This window comes from Amblyomma maculatum, chromosome 1 (genome assembly GCF_055883805.1).
Source record: "Amblyomma maculatum isolate TAMU_Amacu chromosome 1, ASM5588380v1, whole genome shotgun sequence".
NCBI classification, from domain to species: domain Eukaryota; kingdom Metazoa; phylum Arthropoda; class Arachnida; order Ixodida; family Ixodidae; genus Amblyomma; species Amblyomma maculatum.
Window position 1 is genome coordinate 276,377,239 of NC_139344.1, and position 23,618 is coordinate 276,400,856.

General features: G+C 43.0%; 1 protein-coding gene across 1 annotated transcript in view; it reads left to right on the plus strand.

Annotated features, from left to right (window-relative positions):
• The window catches only part of olf186-M (Ki-ras-induced actin-interacting protein-IP3R-interacting domain olf186-M), a gene marked incomplete at its 5' end in the record, with an annotated part of 50,363 nt that overhangs the window by 25,172 nt on the left and 1,573 nt on the right, over positions 1-23,618 (plus strand). The window contains 4 exon segments of the mRNA XM_084591360.1: positions 9,992-10,704; positions 18,481-18,596; positions 23,270-23,417; positions 23,483-23,546. Of these exon segments, the coding sequence (XP_084447486.1) occupies positions 9,992-10,704; positions 18,481-18,596; positions 23,270-23,417; positions 23,483-23,546 (1,041 nt within the window).

Below are 23,618 nucleotides of genomic sequence, written 5' to 3' on the forward strand. Positions count from 1 at the left end.
GAAATCTTAAGGGGCATTGATTTTTGTAACTGTGTACAGAAGTTCACCTTAAATAATTCTGTAGGATGAAATGTATGGTAGAGTAATGCAAGCTTATACTGTTAAAATATTGTCTAAGGGGCAGTTATTTCTAGCGTGCATGTTTGTGCATTATTCTGTATTTATATTGAGCAGCAAGGCCCATTTAGAGCCATGCAATCCCCCTACATGGATGAAACAGTGCACTTTTGAGGGTTCGTTGCTTTCCATTAAAAGTTGATAGGGCTTAATTATTTTGTCTTGAAATGGTGTTCATTTGCAGCTGCCTTGCTGGTGTATATAATGTCATAGTTATTGTTTATCAGCTGGATGCAATCCATGTTTGTTCACAGATTGCACTCGGTATTTTACTAGTACTTTCTAAAAAGTAGCAGTGTTTTCTTTTGTTAGTTTGGCACATACAGTTAAGTATTGCTCTGAGCCTTTAACACAGGATCAAATGCAGCCAGCCTTACAGTTGATTGGTATGATTTCGTATGCCACATGTGTCACAGAATAATTATTTACACTAGCTCAAACAATAGGAACAGATAATTTCACAGTTTTTAAAATTAGAGCATATGCAGCTGGCAGCAACAGATAAGCATGCCATGGATTTTTAGAGGTGTTTGGCAACCTGTTCCAGGGTTGAGAGGCGTGGCCTCAACGTTGTAGCTAGCAAAGCGATTGAGGAGCATAGCAGATGGTGAAAGCATATGGAGGCAGTGATTAGCATGCGAGGAGGAAAGTGGAGGAGGAGGTGAGGGGTATGCTGAAAGTGGCAGGAGGGAAGTGGAGGGTACAGCGAGTGTAGGCAAGTATGTGGTGTCTGCTGTAGCTGTTGCAAAAAGTGCTGACCGAGCAGAGCCGCAGTTGCAGTGTCGCAAAATTTTAGACTCCACGCTTGGCCTCATCTTTGCCCAAGCACCATCGCCGTTTAGTATGTGTGTTCCATGTGTGATCATCTATAGTTCACATACTTCAACTGCTGTGCTCAAAGTTTGCATTCCGGAGTATGGTAATCGTCCTGTAAATTTTCCTGCTGCAGTGGCAGAGAGGCAAAAACAAATCTTGAATAGCTGAAAGCAGCTGAGGAGACCATCAGTGTGTTCAGTTACAGATTAAGAATTTATAGAAAAAGAGCACACAACCTGTAATTGCCTTTGCTTGAAGGGAAATGACCTGTTTTGGAAAGCTACTGTTTTTCACATAAAGCAGAAATCATTGCACCAGTGGCACAGAAAGAATGTACATATTGACAAGGATCCGAGTTTCTTTCAAGGTAAAAGAAAAGAAGACAGTTGCATGCATTGCCTGTGACTGCATGTTGTCTTTTTAAAAATGTGTTCTCCAATGAAACAGCAGGCGATGATGCAAACAGCTACTTTATAGTTTCTTTTTTTTTTTTTTAATACTACCAATGCATGCAACATGATAACATGCACACTCGGTGTATCCCCATGTGTAGTGTGCAGGCTTAGGAATAAGTTGCAGGAATTTTTTGCTGTATTTGCTTTGTTGGGAATGCCAGAGCAAGTGCAGTGTTTATGATTGTATCTATTCTTCCTTGGCAATTATGCCTTTACCTTCTGTGCCTGATTTGTCCTTTATGCTAGCATACTGTATTGAATGGCAGGGCCATTACTACTGGCCACCACACCTGCATGATGTTTGTTGCGGTTGCCACTGGTGAAAAATTGCTTATGATATGTTTACTTATATTTGTTGCAATGAGGGCCGCATCAAGGTGGGCATTAGCAACACCAGTTTTATTTTACAGTGACAGCTGTTCAGGGGGTTTTCTCTGGGATTAGAGATGTCAATGTCATTGCTGCCATTTTTTTTTTTATCACCAAAAACCTTTAGCATGCTCTCTAAGTGGACTGAGGAGTGAGTGTCTTCTTTACACCAGAGTGGGATGAAGACCCCTGTACTTTGTTACACTGCTATTCTTACTAGTTCTAATAGAAGAGGCTGTCCATGTTGTGGATACCTTTCACAGACGGGCAACGGATCGTAGCAAAACTGAAACTTTGGGGCCATTCTCAACTTGAAATATTGCAGATACTGCACGAGTGAGTGGAATAAGAAGGTGCTGAGACTTAGCAATACATGTTCGTATTGGAATAACGGGCAGGACTCTTAATTCTTATAGGTATTGTCCGCTGGGTGAGTGGTAATTTGTGCCCAGGCAAAGGCTGTAGTCTTCTCTTTCAGTTGAAAGGGAAGAGAATGGGTAAAAAAAAAAAGTAATTGTTATTGAAGTTACAGTTCTGCAAACATGCGCTTTTGTGTACTGATTCTAAATGTAAGATGATTTCATGTTAAACAAGCCCTTGTGCACCTATGTAATGTATGTTTTTAGAAGAAAGTTAAGAAACTTTGCTGCAGAGAACTAGATGAATGCATGCCATTGGGTTCTTTTGGCAGTAAGAATGCAATAAGGATGGAGGATCCTGGGAGGCCGAGTTATATGTATTGTTTTGAATTTGCCGCTTCAGAAGCTGGAAGAAAAGAACATATTACTGCTTTTGAAGTTGCAGTTTTTAAGCCCTGTAATTAAAGTATTATGACGGACAGAAGGGCAATTTTGTTCTTATTACATTCCTTGCTGCCAAGAGATACTAATGGCATGCATTTCAACAAGTTTCCTGGAGTGAAATTTCTCAAGATCTTGGCAAGTAGTTGCATAACGAATTACATGAGTATGCACTTTGTTTGCTTGAAATAAATGGCATATTTCGAGTAAGTATACAAATATGCAAGCTCCCTGATGATATTGTTACGGACTTGGTCTCAAGCAGAGCACGGAGAAGGGAAGAAGGAAGAGGAAGAAGTGTTGGTTTTTGGGGGCTAGCAGGCTTCACCTGGTCTGGCTCTGTCTTCCTCAGGCATGTTGGAATTGACACATCCGCATAATCTTAGGATCCCTTCCGTATAAGTGGTACAAGTTTAATTGGGCAATTGAGCTCTTTGAGCAAAGGTCTGCTCAGCCCGCTTTTTGCTAAGAACAGAGTCGCCAAAACGCTGTTTTAACTCGGTGGCAAACCGTTTCCAAGTCGTCGAATTGTCCTCATTATTCTCAAACCATGTCATCGCTGTGTGAGAAAGAAAACGACATTTGTTAGCATGGTGACAGGGTCCTGCCGGTTGTGCCGACTTACTCGTTGATAATGAAGTAGCCACTTCTCAACGTCCTCACCTTCTCCTGCAAACGGTCGTGGTTCTCGGTAAGGCTGGGACGGAATAGGGCTGGAGGGGGCAGGCCTGTCGCCAGCCTGGCTTGCAGCGTCGCGGCTTGCACGGTTAGAGTCGGTGTGGTCCATGATGGTCGGGAGTGGTGGCAGTCCAGCAAAGCGGCGACTACGTCGAACTCCAGTTGGTCTTGCAGCGCCGTAGGTAGGGATCGAACGGAGCACCTTCCACCAAGTTGTTACGGTGAAATAAGAAACGGGGTGTTTATTTACAGTGCTGTGGCAGCCAGACCTGGTGAAGCCTGCTAGTCCCCAGAAACCAATGCTTCATTCTCTTTCTTCTTTCCTCCTCCGTGCTCTGCTTGAGACCAAGTCCGTAATAATATCATGGTTGTTGTTTAATTACGCTTAAGCCCACTTATTATGAACCTGACAATTACGTGCATTGCGCTCATTGTATCTTATGTTCGTAGTAAGTCAACTTGGCCTATCACAGTGAAAAAATACAGTTGTACAAAAGTGAATTTTATAGTATTACTTCAGTAAGATCCTTGTGCAAGTCTGCTTCTTCAAGGCAGACCCTGTCAAGCCCGCTTTCTAAATTCTCCTGTGCAGTCATATGCTTCTGGCTGAGACCTATACTGTGGATGGGCAGCTATAGAGATGCAATACTACTTATAAAGATTGAGTGGTTCCCATAAACTAATTGTAGGTCTGCGTCCTCGCCTTCGAACCTCGACTGGGTTCTAAGCATGCAGCAGTGACTCTACCCCACCGCATGCGCACGCAGCAAGTGCATCTACCATCTGTGTGCTGCCTGCATGCGGTAGGGTTGGCCTCCAGCAGGTGCTACTGGGCAGGCCGCTGGGTGACCAGATGGTTCACACCTTGTGTGATTGATATCTCAGATCACTTTCATTGGGTCATCAGCGGCCATGCGCAGTAGTTTTGCCTTCAAAGCTACCCTTTCCTCATGCTTTCCACAGTTCCACTGCTCCCATGCTTGCATGTGTGCACTCTCAGGGTGCACTTGGCCGATGACTGACTGAAATTTTGATGCCATCATTTTTATTGCTTCTTTGGGGGTCGGCAGTTTCTTCAGGAGGTATCACAGAAAGTGGGACAAAACACCATGTGATCACCACGCTGGCAGGGAGTGAGTATTTTTGAAATGGAGGGGGGAGTTTAAAATGCCTCTTCGTTCATGAGGAGCCATGGTCATTTGTTATTTTCTCAGATGTAGTGCCATGGCCCTAATGCATATTTCGGCCATAGCTCCATCTTTATTCATAATAAGCGAGCATTCATTATAATGGTGACTGTTAGAAGTGGGCTGAGCTAAAAAAATAAATTTTTAAATTGAGCAACTACTGACAGAAACTTGTCATGAGATTGTGATGGAGGTGAAAAGATCTTGCCTCACATTTTAAGGGCTGAGCACTCCGATAACCAAGAAATGAGGCTTTACAATTTTAATTTGGTAGCATGCTTTCTTGGAGAAGCCTCGCACCTGTACTGGTGCAAAGATTTGACATGATCAGGTCTCGGCATCGCGCTCAGACTGAAAGGCACAAATCCTTAAAATGCATCTGCTCGGTAACTTGGGGCTGAAGTGTTCCGGGGCCACTTTTTCGACTGACATGGCATTTTAACATGCATTATTGCTGTGCAGAGATGGCCAGATCCAAGTGCCACACACATTGCGTGTGACATATAGAAAGGCACATGATGTGCCTGCTCGTGTTTTTTGCGACAGCTGTGCTGAAAAGGGTGTGAGATAAGAGAAATGCAGGGCCGCTCAGCTGGTTGCCTTCATAGCACTTGGAGAAAGATGGAAAGCAAGAAATAAACAAACATATATATAGCTGTTCTGGGGTGAGGAGAAAGAAACAGAGAACTAGACTTATTCCATTTTAAAGTAGGATCTTGTTTTTTTAGCTTTCAGTGCCCTTCATGCATAGTGCAGTAAATACGTTATTACAAAATTGCACTGTGCGTTGCTTATAGTCAGTGAAATGAAACAGCATAATGATGTTTACTTCATTGATCTCAAAGGCCCAAATAAGAAAAACCCGTTGTTTATAAAATAATGACTTCCCATTTGACATGTGCCATTAGCGTAGATGTATTCACTAATGTACAAGTTCTTCCAAAACAAAATGAAGCTCAGGTCTGCAGAAAAAAAAAGTATCACTACTTTGCCTGGGGCACTATTAAGTTGCACTTGAAAACTGTAGCACTAGTCCTCTGGGCGGGCCATATGCACCTGTGTGCAACACTGGGGTGCAAGTGATGGAACACTGGCTCATTGCAACCAGTTATGCTCAAACAGTCTTAAATTGAGCTACCAATGAGCTAAAACTGGGTGTAACTTCAATAAGGCTGTTTAATTTTAATAAGGGGAAAATCGTGCTAGTTTTTTGGCTCATTAGGGCTCACACTCGAGCAGTGGTGCTTTTTCTTTGGTGGTTGCTGTTGGGTGTGGCATACAGTTAATTCAGAGTGTGCTCAGTTGAAGCTGTTTGTGTCCATTGGTGCAGATGATGTAACAGGTACTTTCATTAGCACATTTAGCACAGCTGCCAGCACTGGTAACATTATTAATTGAAATTTTAAAAAGCATAGGCACTGGTCAGTGCTTTTCAGTACATTAATTTATTGAGGGTGAAGTAAATTTAAATAACTGAAGGTGACCATATTTTGTTCTTGTAACTTGTCAGCGTTGTCTTATTCTTCTCATGCTTTGGTACTGGCTGTAACAGTGCATGGCAATGGTACTACTTATGTTGAAAAGCTGGGGACTCTTTCACGGAGCTTTTCTAACATGCGCGAGGAGCTTGTCACATGTGCCTTGCAGTTAAATATAAAAAGAAATTTAACTGGCCATTTTCTTGCACAATGGCTAGTCAATGGAAGTTCAGTGGCTGTGTGCATAACTGCATGGTGAAGTATGCATTTTGCTATAATTTCTGGTGGTTTCTTTTGGTTCATTTGAATTTTAACTTAACTTCCAAGAGTGAGTATGTAGTGATGGTATGTTGTATTCCTAACTAAGGATGTAAACAGCTGACAAGCTAAACGAATGCCAGAAGGGCTTCAACTGAATGTGAGGAAGCGAAGACATTGTGAGGCAATAACATGTTATACATTCCACTTAGCGATCAGTTGGCACCTGTATGCCTGCCTGTGTAAGAACAACTGTTGGGGTTGCTCACTTTGCTACCTGTGTAGTTATTCAAGCTTTGTTGGTGCATGGCTGGGAACATTTGTTAGTATATGTTCTACACTTAGCAGCAAGCTGGAATATTCACTGTGCGCTGCACTTATAACAGTCCTTTCTTTGCTTGAATTTGAATGCTTTCTGGCTATGTCATTTTTTAGTTTTCTGTCCAAATAATTCGAGAGTCCAGCTCCCAGGTGGCGGAGGTACCTCTGGGAGAATTATAAGTGTCCCCATCTTCCTTCTCTTTTGGCTTAAATGCACAGTTCTAAGCCAGACTTGGACTTTTGCAGAAGGCACTAGGCTTCGTGCTGCTGAATTTAGGCTCATGTTGAATAATCATTATTAAACATTTTGAAAGCTGGCCGCATTCTTTAGCAAGCAGTAGTTGTGCAACCCCATCTTGTTTGTTTGTTAGTTGAATTACACACTACCTGCAGGTGGCCAAAGGACCAAGATGTCTGTGGTCATATGTTATTGTGCAGTGCCTTAACCATCAAATCCAAAACCGGGAATGGTGTCAGTCTCGTGTTTGGGCTTGATCATTAGGGCACTATATAACTTGGCAGCCAGACCTGATGCCTACATTGGCACAGTGCATCTTGTTTATGCTGCTGGTTACAAGCTAATCCAGTTGTGATAAAAAGTTACAAGAGGCTACGACTTTGAAGCAAGAGTGGGATCAATACTATTTTATAACCCTTTTCATGTAAATGTTTCGCAGTCGTAGGTTCCACCCTGTGATAACATATGAGATCTTGTTTTCTTCTGCCTTGTTAAGCGAAGTGGCATGAATGCAGAGCTATTGAACACTGTTGGATGAATGGTGTTTTCTTTTTTTGTTGATTTGATTGTTAGAGTGTTGACCACTTTGCTGTGTTGCATACCTTTGTTCTGAAACATCTAATGTGAGTTTTGCCAGTATTGGCATCTCTCATTATAACCTAATTTTCTTTGCTGCAGTGTGTAATGTGCTGCATTGCCTTCTTTTTGAACCAATGGGAGCATTAGGGATGGCAGGTGTTTCTGTACAGAGGAACTCAAGTGAAATGTTGCTCATCTTAAGAAGCAGTCAAATAAAACTTTCAGGTTCTTCTCAGTTAATTATTTTGCTAGCCTTTTTACACAAAGTAAACCTCAAAAGTCTGTTTTGTTAGTACCATATTTTCTGGCTTATAAGTCACTTTTTTTTCTCAGATATTTCGTTATTGTCTTTTATGCAGTGGTAACGCGCTTCTGTACGCTATCTTTTGCCCTTGCTAGTAACCTTGTGTGAGAGGTAATTGATGTGCAGAAGAGAAAAAAAGTGAGTGATTAGAAAGTTTTAGTGCAGCGCATTCTGGTACCGTGATCCACTTTTGCAAGACCTGTCTACACCTGCATAGCGGTAGGTGCGCTCATGCTCCTTGTGGCTATCCATGCTGCTTGTGCTTGTGTGTTTTCCAATCGGCAGACTGCTTTGTTGTACTATTGAAGAGATGTGAACACATATGAGTGCATTTCTTCTTGCATACTAATAGTAACAAGAGTAGTTCTGACCACTCAGTCTACTGCACCTTTTAGTGTGGAGCAGCTGAATGAAAGCTTTGGTACCTGATGTGGGCGCTAAGCACTTGAGCTCTTCTGCATTCCACTCTTGTCAGTGGTGGATCACAGCAGTGTGGCACTTGTTTGTACTGTGAACATTTTTTGTATGCATGTTTTTAAGTTTTTATTTGATGACTGAGTGTAAGAACTTATAATTTTAAATGGCTTTTTCTGGTTATTTCTTTTTTAATACGACTTGAATTTGATGGTAGTGCTTTGAAGTTTCTTTTCGTACTGCTTGGTTAAGTATTCGTCCTATATGCTTTTGGTCTTTTCTTAATTTTCATCTCAGTACATTGCTTATTATGTCTATGTTCAGTCTAACCAACCTTCAAAGCCAAGCCTCTGCAGTTGGATATTTGTGTCCCCAGCATTTGGCTAATTAATTTGAATCACCTTTGTTGGGCATAGTTGATTTCTGTGATCCCACATGTGATATAGACCATGATAGGATATATGATGAAATTCCATGTATATGCACATGCACAAAATACATCTATTTATACTTGTTTAAGGGAGAATGGTTTCAAATTGGCCTTCTTTGGTGGCAGAATTTTTTTAAAAGCAATGTACTTTCTCTTCTTGTGGCCCAGCATTTCAATGGACTGTGTGTTGTTGTTTTTCATATTTTCTCCCTGGCTGTAATCTAGAGTACAGCTGAGTAATGTTCTTGTGTCTTGCCTTGAAAATCCATTCTGTACCTGCTGTACTGCTAGCTGCACCAAGGTCTTTAGCATTAAAATGCTTCTGACTTAATCTGGCAGCACTGTCTTTGCTCCTCTGTGATAGGCTTTCTTGAATTCTATCTGTGGCTCGGAAACTTCCCAGAATTTTCTATTTTCTTACCACAGTCATTGGGTCTGTCTAGAACCTTTCCAGTATGATGTGAGTATCTCACCTGCTGCATGTTTCTAATGGGATGTGATTGTGACATGTTAGCACTCTTCTTTGCATGTATTTGATGGTGCATGGCATAGTCTTGTCCAAATTACTGTTTTTAGCTGGGCTTCCTGGTTTGACAGCTGTCTTAACATATGCATATCACTTGCCAATATGTTGAACAAATTTGAATATATATAACATGTATTTGAAGTTTTGCACTGCATTCTGTTGATGTCGCACTGTGTTCTTTGCACTTGCATGAATTATTGTCTGTACTAGTTCTGTGCTAATAGCTGTGAAAAGTCATTTGATTTACCAATTTCAGTGCCTTAAGGATGGATAACATTTACTGCTTAGTTTTTACTGCACGATTTCAGAACATGGAATTCTAATGGCCTTAGCAGGTGTATGGCCATATGATGGATTTGTTGAGTTTTTAAGCAAGGTAGCTATTGAAGGGAGGGGTTTTTGTTTTTATTTTGCTTTCAAGCTTTGCTTTTGTTATAACTGTCTATATGTCTTATTCTTGATACAAACAGTAAAAAGTGAATTTATCACGTATGAGAAGCTCTCAATTTAGCCTTCTGGTACTCTTAATAGATGTATTAGCTCAGCTCTAATATGCTGCTACTACTCTTCAGTGGGACTTTTTGTTTGCTGCATGAATGTCGCTTGTGCAGTACAAGCGAGGATTTGTTTTTACTTTTAATAAGATTTTCAACATTGAATGTGGGGTAGCACCTATTCGTGTTTACAAAGTTATTTTACTATGGCATGTTATCTGCACACTTGTTGATGCACTTTGAATTATCTTATCTAATTTTAGTTTTGAACTAAGGAGGGACAAGACCAGGAAGACAAAATAAGGGTGCTTATGCCTGCTGCACATGACTCTTGTCCTGCACGCATTGACATTTGCCAATGGGCTCATTTTCGGAGTGGCCCTATGCTGATCCTGTTTTCCCATACCTCAAATTAAGTCCACTCCTAAGGCTATTTTCAGCCTCAGCCGCTGTTTAACAGTTAATTTTTTCTACTTCATTTATCTTTTGCCAGTTCTGCTCAATCTTTCTGCTTTGTTCTCCTGCAGCACCGATGCATCAGTCCAGTCCGCCTTCTGCTATCAGCTCCAAGATTATTGAGGCCATGGAACAAAACCAGAAGACACGGTCTTTTGCTGCCACTGCAAAGTTGGCACGAACCAGCAGCCTCTTGCTCAGCAGTGCCAGCCGAGGTAGCTCTGACAGCATTTTGGAGCCAGCAAATCGGGAGTTCTTAGAGCGGCAAGGTGAAAACAAGATGTCTGGTCACAAGAGGCTTGTTCTAGGACACCAGACTTTCAGCTTCGACCTTGAGTCGGGACTCATGCTTCTCACCTCTGAACGCCGACGCATGCGTTGGCGTTGGCGCCGTGCTGTGCGTATCATCCTCGACAAGAGACAGAAGGCCCATGATGTATCGGGTGAAACACCAGAGTGTTCTGCACACCCAAGCTTGGATGGTCCAGCTGGTGACTCGGGGCTTGGCGAGCTGATCAGTGTGAATGGAGACAGTGTGGACTCTACTTCCAGTGACCGCTGTGCCCCCAGCAATAATGGTCACAAGAACGTGTCTCAAGGGGAGGATCTTTTAAGTGCAGCGGATGACGGTGATGGTGGTGAAGTGGATTGTGAAAGTATTCCAGTTGAGCGTCACAAGAGACCACTACTATACAGGCAGTCCACTATAACAGAAGAGGCGGGAGCAGGACAGCCAGCAGACCTCTTAGAACCGAGTAACCAGGACGGCAGTGAAGAGTCTGGGGTCAGTTCAGTCTCATGATATGTTTCACTGCAATCCTAAATTAATGTGGCCATTTGCTAGTGAAACTAGTGAATTGTGGTGAAAATTTCTTGCCCCGCTACTATACTGTGCAGACATATTGCCTGGTCTCATGTGCGACAGACTGCATAAGTAGGCATTTCACAAGTTACTACAATTCTTACCTTCGTATAGTGGATATTTGGAGCAGTGGGTGTGTATTTGGGGAAAAATAAAATAGATGGAATCAGGCTACATCAGTACAGACTACATTGTCTTAATACAGTGAACAAAAAGACGAGAACATTGGCTTTGCGGAGCAGTAGTCACAAACCCAATAAGTTTGGCCACTGATTAAACCTATCAGTATATTTTTTAGATGAGCTTATACTTCTCACATTATTCATGTGTTTATTGCCACTGATATAAAGATTTAACTCGACAGCCTAATATGTGGTTTTACAAAGATTTAGATTCAAAACATTTTCTATTGCCACTGATATAATGATTTAACTCAACAGCCTAATATGTGGTTTTACAAAGATTTAGATTCAAAACATTTTCTTCTAAACATTTGGAAGCAAAATACCAAGTACTGCGCTATTCTTGACACCACCACATTTTTAGGTATTCCACTCAGCTTGACTGCTTTATTCAGGTTAACGTGATCCAATATACCAGATCATATCTGCACAGCTTTGTTCCTTATTGAGTTAAATTCCATCAGTCGTGGCAGGCATTCTGCCATATTAGATGACTGCACTGCTTTTTGTTATCTAAAATTGGGCAGTTGCAGTTATGGACCCTCTTCATTAGTTGGCTTCCACATGTTGCATTTTGCCATAATGTTTACCAGTGGCTTTCAGTGGCCTTAAGTACGCGTGGCAGTGCTTTCGACAGTTGCATGCTATGGTGTCACAGGAACCACTTTGGCATATATTCCATTTCGGACTAGTGGAACAGCTGTGCCATATGCGTCAAACTGCACCAAAGGGAAAATTCCGTAACATGCTCCTACACAGTTCTGTTTTTCCTCACTTTTTTATCACACTCATGCCAGGAGGTCATTGAGAGACTTTGGCCAGAGCTAAACTGAAGTTGGTGCTTTTAAAGGATGGCTGCACTTTTTTTTTCAAGATTGTGTTACAGAAAGTAGGAGTATGGAAATACCTACTTGAAATTTTGAAGGGATTTTGAACAGAATCTGTTGTTCAACCTTAGCCGTATTGCATGCTTCTATTTGAAGTCCTGGACAAAATATTAAATCATTACAGGCATACCTACTCCCTGAAGCTCGTGGTCAAAAATTGTGGCGTTACTAAACAGCGCTCACTAGCTTGGCATGACGCCTTGCTATGCACGATCGCCAGCACATGGAAAAGACCACGCAATGGTGGCAGGCTTTGCATGAAATAAATTTTTTGATGGTTCCTGCCCTTTTCGGTTCCCATGATGCTCTGTGCTCACAAAAACGGTTCGTAGCACATGAGCGCTCTAGTGGCGTATTCAATGCGGCCGTTTTACTCCTGATATCTTACAATGTTCCTTTAGGTCATTTAGGTTGAGAAGCGGATATAAAATAATGGTTCACTCCCATTATACTCACATTCGCTTCATGGATGGGATAGTGTCAGCACTAGCAATGAAATTCATGCTACACATAAACACTTGGAGCTTGTTGGAAATTTCCTTAGGATTTCTTACACTTAACAGGGGTCGAGATTTGAAAATGTTTTCGAAAGTTTGCTATAGAGCACCTGTAATAAAAGCTATGGCTATGAAACTTGCTAGCAATCTTTAAATAGATACAGCTTGCATTATAGCTAGAAACTAAGCAAGAATTTGCTTACTGTGTTTCATTGTTTATTTTCTTTGTTGTTACCCTACAACCTTCCAAATGCAGTGCATTTAAACTTTTTATGTGAGTTGCAACTGTTGTGTTGTGCAACTGCTACAAAGCTACACACCTAAAACAGAAATTAAATTTAATATGTTCTGTCTTGGTGTATGTATTATAATTGCCACCCGTGAATGCTCTTTTCTTGGTAGTAAAAATAAAAAGGCTTTTAGGCTATCGTTTCTGTTATCAGTCATGTAAAAGGCATTAATTGGCATTTGTAGAAGATTTGCTTTTCTTGCATACTATAAGTTTTGAGAAAAAGGTACGTAAAGTTCCAAAAATAGTGTTTTGAGAAAAAGGCATCTGAAGTCTCTAAACCTCCTACCTTTCTGCGTGACATGAGCATGAAAAAGGACAAAAATATCTTAGAGGCCACTGGTACCCAAGTGTAATGTATTTTATATATAGTACCATGTTAGGAGGATGCGGAACCTGAAAATTTAATTTTCTTTACAAAACCATAAAAATGCAAATAAAGCTTCTGATTACTTCTACCTTTCCTCTAGACGTCTCAAAAGTGCAGTCAGAAAGCATTTTTGAAATCGTGGATGTATAATTGTCGTATATTTTCTGAACGCTAAAGAAATGCTCTATGAAAAGGTTGCAAAATCTACAAATTTATTATTTTTTTTACAGAACAGTCCCAACTTAAAGGGCCACTGTCCAGGGAAGGCCCTTTTAAGAAAAAGAGCCCAGTGTTTCGATCAGGTATCGGAGATAGTCTGTGCAAAATTCTACAGCGACACGCGCGCCGCAAAGCATCGAAAATACAATTCAAAGCTCCCTCATGCTCTCCTTTGAGAAGCCAGTTTCACCGCTTCCTGCGCTGGCCCGACGGGCCCCGATAATGACGTACGTACCGGGGAACGGCGTCCATTGGTCCGTCTCGCTGACTGACGGGAGAAGGATGGGTGTCTACCGCTCGCAGCGCGCTTTTCCCTCGCCACGGCCAGACTGAATCCAGCGGCGCGCGCTCCCTCGACCGTTTTTTTTTTTCGCGCTCGCGGAGAGCCACGCCCCACCTCCCGCCAAACGCGGAGGAGGAAGGGGAATTTGTATTGCGGAGGCTAGACGACCTCGGGCAGGAGAGTGAAAAACCTTTGCGAGGGAACGGAAGGAGAGAGGCATGATAGAATCGGGTGATTGCGGTGGCTGTAACTGCGTTATTAGTTACTCTTTTCAAAAACATTTTGCGGCCTTGCGTTCTAGGGGCGAAGTCTCACAGTCACCGGGGAAGAAAATATTTTCGACCGGAGGGTGGACAGTGGGCCTTTAAGGCCATTTGTTCTTCTTGTGAAAGTGCCCTTTAAATGCCATTGGTTATGACTTGCACTCTTGAAAAGGAATTGGAGCATGACAAAATATTTTGTGTACAACTTTAACTACCTTTTAAGGTTCAAATCACTCGAAGTGTTGATGGGCTGAGAAGAAAGTATTGTTGCCAAAACCCCTTATCATTGAAATGTGAAATTTTTGAGTCCATTGCAAGGTTGACATACAGGACCAATTTGTTGGCAGTAAACATGGTGTTTCTCACCAAGTAAGCAGCATTGTCTGCTATCACTACTATCCTAGTGTCGCGAAGGAATGTGCAAGGGACGGTGCCACTTGCATTTATGCCCAAGTTGCCGCTTCTCTTTTGCGAGCTCTCTCATTGCAATTTGCCAGCGATGTGCCACTTCATACCTCTGCAGAATACTTGTAGGAACAAGAAATACTGCTAGGGAGCTTCAGTGCCAAGGATAAGGTTCTTGCTTTTTGTGCAGATTTTTGCATTATTTGTTAATTTTTCAGCCTGATGGTTTTTAGAGTGCTGTAAAGGTGAAGCTCGGATGTAGGGTTGATGTTATTTTGTTCTACTGCAATCACAGTAAGAATTTAAACTTGGTAGCTGCAGTGGGCAAAATTTTGGTACTATCTCCCTTTTTGTGCACTCTAAAAAAAATTTCGCTTTGAAACATTTTTTTGTTGTAACAAAACGAACATTGCTACAAAAGCTGCTACAAAAGGCCTATTGTCAGTTCCACCACTGACTTCATAACACAGGCAAGCAATGGCTACTGTGTCTTGAAAATTTTCTGTTCTGTTATGAGGTAGGCGCGCAGCGCAAAAGTGATGCTTGCTTAGTACATTTACAAAAAGGTTTCAGGTGTCCATTTGGAATGTTAACAGGTTAGTGCCATAAGCAAACCTGGTTTAACCCCTTCTGGGGCAAATGAAGATCCAACAGAGGAAAAAAAAAAAGAGAATTCCTCTTCGTTTTCTTCTCCTTCTTCCTCTTCTTCTTTGTCGTCTCTTTTTCTTCGTCTTCTTCTTGTAGCTACGCCGTAGCTGCAGCCACCCGAGGTCTCGCTTTGGCTGTCGTGTTGCTTTCACAACAAAAATTTATAATTTCAGATTTTTGTGAGGAACATGCTAGGAGATTGCACATGCACGCACACACAAATCCAATTCTTCCTGAATAATAATTAAGTTAATTCAGTCTGGTGCTCATATATACATATCGTGACTGCACACTATTTTCAAGTCGTGAAGCATACTTCTATTCACTTATTTTTAAAATAAGTAGTAATAAACAAATGAATGCATTTTAGACAGTTTAAACGGCTTATATTTGCAAAAGAAAAGGAAAGCCAAAATTGGCTTATCAGCACTATACCAGAACAACCATAATACTATAATATATGGAGCCATCCAATAAACAAAAAGGTCTCCTTCTTTCATTACACGTGTCTGGCTCTGTAGAGGCTCTTAGCAAAGGGGCTTTATGTTCCGCTCCGCTGGGAGCTCTGCAGCGGAGTGTAGCTCCAGTAAAGAGTTTTAGTGCAGCATCTACAACACCCATTTAAGCATAGCAGAGCAGAGTGCTGTGCTGCCCCACTTATTGGTGAAAGTAGAGTTACGCTGAAATGAATATGGATCACGCTTGCTGCTATTATATAAAACTGCTTTCTAGTGTATTTAACATTACTGGTTCTTTTAAAAAGCCCCTGAAATGCTACTTGGGGTAAAATTTTAATGCAAGCAATTCATAGAGGTGGTCTTTGCGAGTATTTGAGTCAAATTGAAAAGCTTTACATGGAGCCGATAATTTGAAAATATTCTTAAAAGGTGGTCCTGGCAACCGCTCGCAGCCAATTTGGGCAACACATCGCCATGCGCAAGCCTCCCCACTGACATCACTGGGGCTGCTGGGCGCACTCGCTCATTGGACGCTCCCAAGTTTTCTTCATTTTTCCTTGCATGCCGGCGTGGTTTGAGTTAGGGGAGAGAGGAGGAGCATCATTTTTTACTGGCCATACGTTCAGGGCTAATGGAACTAGCTTAAAAATGTTTTCGTTGCAGAGAGGATTGATGGGCCACCTGTTGCTGATGCACGCTTTATAATTTTAGTAAATAGCTTTACATGGGCCCTTTAGTCTAGCAGTAAGTATGTCATGTTAGAAAAAAGAAAGCTTCTGGCATTTTGCTTTCGCACTGGAGGCTGTCATGTTGCACTTTGGCGATGCTCGCTCGCTGGGCACGCTCCGCTGGGATGAGTAGACGAGTGGGCAAGCGTGGAGCGCCATCAACTCGCTGGTAGCCTGACCGTTTTGCGCATGCATGTTTCATCTAGAATAATTTTTAGAGTGCAACTCTCAGATACCTATTTCTAGATTGTGCTTTGCCATTGCACTTCGTCAACATAGTCAAGCATGCCACCTGCCTGTCATGGCAGATGGTAGTGGCAGGCGAAACACTACCTGTCATGGCTTAGCAGGTGGTCGAGTGGAGAGAATGAAATCCCTTCCTTGTAATCAGAAGGAGGGAAGAGGGTGAGAGTCAGTAGTTGGCTTGAGCTATGTGGCAAGAGTGAAGGACTGTGCAACCATTAGAACATGAAGGTTGGCTACCATGAAAGGAGGTTATGACAAGGGTTAAAGAATGCAGAGGGTGATACAAGACAAAGCCAAAGGGTCACTACTGTGTAAGCAGGTCATGGTGAGAGCGCAGGAATGCGCTCCGCAGGAGAGTGAGAATGGAAGGCAAAGGAGGGGGATGTTTTTAAGAGTGAGGAAGGCAGTGGCAGAAGAAGGAAGGTGGAAGTGTAAGATGGAAAGTGGAGAAGGGGAGGGTATGGAGGGTACAGAAGTCACGAGCATGCCTCTGGCATATATGAGTTGGCAGGTCACAGGGATTGTGGGCATGGAGATGGTATAGATTGTTAGCAGAGCAGGTTCTAACAGCATTTGTATAGAAACATGTCTTTCTCAAATTCTTTACCTTGGCATATCGCACTACCAACATACCTGAATAGCTGTGTTCAAGTTTGCATTACCAGGTATTGTAATCCTCGGCCAGTTTTCTTTTTTCTTTTTTTTCTGGTGTGCAAGTGGGAAATTACTGGCCCTGCTAGACTTGGCATAGTTAATAATTGGGCTTAACCATGTCTGGGCTAATGAAGGCCTACTTTGTTTTTATTTGAGGGAGGCATGAAATGGCATTTAATTTAGTGTGGGTATGCTACTGCATCCTGATAGCTGTTGGGTTTTTTTCAGCCATGTTAGTTTTTAGTAAGCTGCAATCCATTTGCCTATGATGTCTCAGATGTTTGAGCTGCATTGCTAAAGTTGCAGGCTGCATCAGTGAATCCAGGAAGCAAGTGTGACGCCTTGGGACATGTCTGTGCATGCCGCAGCTTCTGCGTCATTGGTGGTGGTAATAACTTTATTAAAACAGAGGAGTTTGGGGCATTCATGCTCCTGGGGCCCCTGCGCAGCCCCTCTACACTTAAAAGTTCATGTTCTTATGGTTCATGACGTCAGCAGCCCAGTCTGTGGCGATCTTCTGCCGAACCGGGTCCTCAGAGTGCAGCAGGGTCTCCCAGTCCTCGCAGGTGGTAAGGTGCTCTATACCCCGGGGGGGGAGGATCCGGCAGGCATTGGAACAGGATGTGGGCGAGGGTGGCAGTGGGGTTGTTGCAAAGGGTGCAGGAGGGATCGGTGAGGGTGTGGTGGTAGTGAGATGCACTATAAGGGGAAGGGAGTGTGCGCGTTTTTAGTCATCGCCAGAGCGTCTAGTGGTAGTTGTCTAAAGATGGGTGAGGTGGAGGGTAGAGAAGTCGCTCAGCCCGATAGGCCTGGGCTAGCTCACCGAAGAGTGCATGCGATCACGCATGAATCCCGGATCGGAGGCCTCCAGTGTCCGGTTTAAAGAACCTCGGGCTAACGCATTGGCGGCCTCGTTACCGGGATTCCCGGAGTGCGCAGGCACCCATATCAGCTCCACATAACGGGGCAGGTTAGTGGCGGGCGAGCTCAGTATGCTGAACGCAGAAACGTGAACTCTGCCATGCGCAAAATTTAGTATCGCAGTTTTAGAGTCTGAAATTATGTAGCGTGATTCCATGTGTGCAAGCGCATAGGTGGTGGCTGCTTCCTCGGTTGCCTCCTCGTTAGGGCAGCTTGAACCTTATATGGGGCTGCCTGCAATGACAGGAAAATGTGCAAAGTGTAGGCACTCTGGGTGTCTTATCCACAATGGCTGTTTATTATGGGTAGTCAGTGAGTGTGTGTGATGCGCACATTTTTGTATAAAAATGCAAAGGTTCATTTTTAAATTAAAATAGTGTGTTCTCTGTTAACAAATTCCTACTTTTTCTTTAAATTTTCTTTTGCATTTTTCTGGATTTGTTAGCAAGGGTACGTGTATTAAGTTCATCATTGTTTGGCTTTGGTGGTGCATGCAGAAAACTTCAGCGTCTTGTATGCTCTGAAACTATTTGTTTTGTTACCTGCATACTATACTATGGCAGTTTTTGTTCAGTAAGAGTGGGTCAGAATTCAGTCCTCGGTGCTGCCTTGTTGAAATGTGATCATTTTGCCTGGTTCTCCCTGCAGGAGCACACTCTTACTGAGCTTTCCGACTTGCATCGTGCCCTACGAGAATACAAAGCAAAGCATTTGCGTTGTGGAAGCTCCCTTGCTGATCTGGGACGGAAGGTGCAGCAACCAGCGTAAGATCCTCAATGTTTCTATCAGACTTTCTTTGAATGTCCAGCTTAACTGTTTCTCTCGGTACCCCCCTTGCCTTTCTGTGTTTTCATTGTACATTTATGTAGTAGGAAAAGTTTCTGGGATGCATATTTTCAAGAAGAAAAATTACTGTAGCACTTCCTCAAGTCCATTCTGCTAGTATGTTGATAAATAAGAACTTGCTAATTTGGCCTTAAAGGGATACTAAATCGAAAAATGAAGTGGGCTTGCATCGATAGAATGCAAGTTCCTGATTACAAGAAAAACACTCTACTGAAAATAGAGCAGTTATAAAATAGTAAAGAGGAACAACAGAAATACAGGTATCGCCGCCACAGCCGAAACGGCCGAGACTCGCAACTAGAAATCACGTGACGCGCAAAGGATCCCGGAGGCTGCCAAATGCGAATTACGTTGCCCGTTTGAATGCAGTAGTAGGTTTTGTCTCGAACATGATAACATGCTTTTATCACATGTAAACGACAGTGAAATGACAATGCCAATGTTGCAAGGCAAATACAGTCTACGACCGTTTTTCGGACTCTCAACGGACCGTGAAAATGTCCAAAAAAACAAATGAGCACCAAAAAAGCTCAATTTATTGCCTATTATTGACTTTGAGGCCAGAAAAAGTCATGAATACCTTTTTGCATCGCGCTCCGCTTCCGTGCTAACAGATCCGCCTGAATTTCGGCGAGAGTCATAGTGTTGTCGTAAGCCGACAAAAGGGTTGCGACCGCTTGCGTCGGTGAGTCATCGTCTTCGTCACTCTCAGACTCTGCAAGCACTTGGTGAATAATTTCTGCATCTGTGAGCCCAGCACACAGTTCCAACTCGTGGTCCACGTCTGTGAACTCTGAAAACGAGGCGGTCGATGGAATGTCGTCACCTGCAGTGCGAAGGTCATCAATGAGCTGCTCACTGCCTGACAGCTGCTCGACGACGCTCTCCTCGTCCAAGGCAGCCAACTCGTCATTCAGCACAAATATCGCGTGGCGGAAGCAATTGTGCAGCGTTGTGGGTGCTACCAACTTCCACTCATCGGCGAGCATACTAAGTGCTCCAAGCAAATCGACAGAGTAGGTTTTCCCACTGTCAAGGCGCACCACCACCACCAACCACTGGATCACAACACAGACTCCGTTGAGTGCTTTCTCGCTGCCGCGTTGAACGCCAAAAAAAAAGCTTATAAAATCCGGAAACAGCTTCTTGAAGAACTGGAACTGATTCAATTAAATGAGCCACAGTAGCGTCAGAACGTTGTTCTCGCATCAGCACGACCAGGGCTAGGCCTACTCGCTATGCTCGGCAACGCACGTGAAATGGCAAACACACAGAGGAACAGGCAATCGAAGCGATAAAGCTAAAGAAAAAAAAAAAAACCACTCCGGCAGTGAGCAGCGACATTCCGGAAGTGAAAGCTGCTAGGCAAATAATATAGCCTCGGTCCAGCGTCATTTTAGCTGAAAAGCGGCACGCAAGGCCGGCACCAGTTTTGAGGCTATCGAAGGAAAACGTAAACAAACAAGATGGCGGCGACACCGCTCAAAATGTGTGGCAGTTGGCCTGGCTGATGCTTGGAACGTCCGAAAAATCGAATAGCCCTCCCTAGAGTGTACGAAATTTTGAGCCGCATAATACATTGACTTTATAAGGTATGTCCTGGGGCTGGGAAAAAGTCCGAATAATCAAGCATGTCCGAAAAATTGGGTGTCCGAAGAATCAGTCGTCGACGGTATAAAGATGTACGTGGCGGTGCCACAGGCGCCCACTTCAGTTTCGGTTGTGTTCCGGCTTAGGCACTTCGTGTGTGCTTGGATAGTTTCGTTTTGGACCTGCGGCGCCTGAAATACGAGCTCGGAGCAGCAGATGTGCCTACCCTAAGTGCTTATCGAAGGAAGATCATCACTCTGCACCATGGAGGAAGAAAAAAAACTAGGAGGGAGCGCAGGCAGCCTCTGCAAGCCAACCTTCTCTGACGCTGCTCCCTTCTCTCTCCTGCGTGCAATGATTCTTGGGAATTTAGCCAACATAGTTGCCAGACTCAAAAGCAGCTGGGTACATGGTATTCTGTAGTGACTGTGGATGCCCCAGCGGAAAGCCTACCAAAGTGGACTACCGAAAGTTGCGCGTCTCCTCGTAACACATAAGTTACTTTGTTTACAAATGTTGCATTGTACTCGCGTGTTTATAGGCACACTTAACCTACGGATTTGAAATAACGTACGTTGCATGCTGGCTGCAGCAGTACATGTATTTGAGGTCTGCGTTTTATAAATGAAGCAGACGATTTTCGTCTGCAAACATCTCGTTTCTCGAGGAATACGCATAACAGGATGCTCACCGTTGGAGCGACAGCCCCGGGCGGTATATCCATCTAGCATCCTGGCACGCAGCATCTCATGTGACAGCTTTTGTTGCTGGGCTAGTTGGTTTTATTCCATGCTTGCGAGACTCAGTGCACAAAGGCGAAGCACAAAAATAAGGACAAAGCGCGAAACACAAGAACACGAAGGACGACTGGACGAAGTGGATCAGTGCTTCGTCCTTCTTGTACTTGACCTTTGTGTGCCGAGCCCCGCATGTCGCGAAATACACGTGTGTACTGTGGCAGCGGCAGCTAGGCACACACCTGCGAAGTATTCTCCGCTCCCCGCGCGCCAGCACTCACGGAGTTCTCTCTTGCGTCATAGTGTGCGTCATTCTACCCTACTACGTACTAGGAGCAAACCAGTTTGAATTCGACCGGCGGGAACAAAAAAAACCCCTCAACTTCTTATCGCAATATCTCAGAATGATTCGACTTTTTGCTGCCCGATATGTGGCGACAATGTCACGAAATGCCGTTTATTAAATTTTGATAGCATATTTGGGTGTCTTTAGTGTCCCTTTAAAGAGGTTAGGAAGAATACTTAAATTATCCAAAAGTTATAAGCATTGAATGTTCCTTAAAAGCTGCCAGAAAATGTTTGAATCACAGTACTGAATCACAGTATCAAATGAATGCTTGTAATATGGCTGTTTAGATACCAGGTTAAAACTAAATGATGTCAGTGATTTTCCGTGGTTTCTTCAAGTGCTTTGCTTTGTGCACGCTGTCAAGAAATCATAAGTGCCTCAGCAGCACTTTTCGCAGTGCGATGCAGTAGCAGTGGCCCACAAATGCCCCTGTATGCTTTCCGTGCGATGAAGCATCCTAGAAACGTGACAGCCATTCAGCATACTCAAAAAGCGGAGGACATTGGAATGGTGTGATGGCACCACTACATAAAAATCCAGCGGCATACTAGGCAATGTCTGAAACAGTATGACTGGCTAATGTTCACATCTGGTGGCAGCGGTGGGATGGCATAAATGTTCACATCTGGTGGCAGCGGTGGGATGGCATAAATTTAAGATCCATGGAACTGAAACTGTGCTGCTAGGCTCTGTTTTGATAGTTTTCACTATGCCTGCTACAGTGCGCACACCCGCAGACACCACTGTTTTATGCTATTCAGGTTTGAAGAAGTCTGTTTGGACGATCGCTGGTTTCGCAGATTGTACGTCGGCATAACCTCTTCCCAATTAACCGGTGCAAGCTTGTCCATGTCGGAATTAACAAGCATCCAACTTCGTAGACTTACATGGACGTCAGTAGAGGCCACGCTTCTAGTTCGGATTGTCTGAATATCCAAATGAACAGGAGTCGAATTAATGAGATTTTACTGTTCTAATGGATAGATTGTACACATTCTCTCTTACCTGTAGGAATTTCAGCCTATTGACTTGCGTGACCGTGCTGAAATTAATTTTTTGTCTCTCTCCCTCTCATCCCATACTTTTGCTGCCAACTACACAATTGCACACCTTATGAAAATTGAACAGGCTTAATTTGGTAGATGTATTAGGTGGCAACAGTGTATGTCAGTTTCAGGGTAGGGATGCTCTTGGTGAATTCTAGTTTTCATTTTTTTTTTTTGCTCAAACTAACTGCTGCTGAATAAATGCTACGTAAATGGGTAGAGACCAAATTTTTCTTAGTGTAGTTCTGCTTTGTAATTAATTATACGTAAGGTGTCAGTAAACCTAGATCACAGTGTGAAATAAGTGTACGCTTGGTAAATAATTTACAACTGAATTTATTCTGTCACATAGTTCGTTTTCAGTTTCAGGTTGCCAAACAATGGTTTGACGTCACAAGTGAGTATGAGATCATATGAGACCCACAAGAACTGCAGTATTATTTCTCTGTGTCCAGTTCCCATCACTCTGGCTTCTGGAGCAGCTTAGTGTGCGAGTTTACTTTTACGAGTTTTCAAAGCAGCGAATATATTAAGCTTTTGTATGAGTCACATAGTCTCATACTCACTTGTGTTTCGGAACCTTCGTTCAGCAACCTGAAATAGAAACTGAAACTACATAATAATAGAAATTTTAAATGTAAATTATTTATTGAGTGGTGTGCTGGCTGATGCTGTGATGTCATATGCACAGTTCCAAAACAAAATTACACTAGGAAAAAGTTTGTCTCTTAACCTCTTGCACAGGAGTTTCGGAAGCTTTTGTCATTTCGTTCATCTGTTGTGTGATCAGCTGACTTATTGCAGGACAAGTCTGCGCACTTTGTTCTCGCCAAGTGATCATCATTTTCCTTCTTTGTGTTCATGTGCAGGCCTGACCTTGAAGCCATTTGGCAGCTACGTGAAGCAATATCACATGAAGTGAAGCGGGCAGATAGCATGCTTTCCTCACATGAAATGGCAGCTCTGCTATCTCAACCGTGCAAGGACTGTGTGAGCTATTCTGAGCTGAAAGAAAAGGTATTAGCCATGACCTTGAATCAATGCTGATGGATCCTAATCTTTCTTTTACATTCCTTTTTCAGCTGTCTAATGTTCTTAGACTGCAGAAAGATTTATGTTCTCGGATTGCACAGATGCTTGAGCAAGGTAAGGCCCCAATGACAAGAAAATTCTGTTGCATCGAGGCATGAAGTAATTCAAAATGTTTTTTTTTTTTTT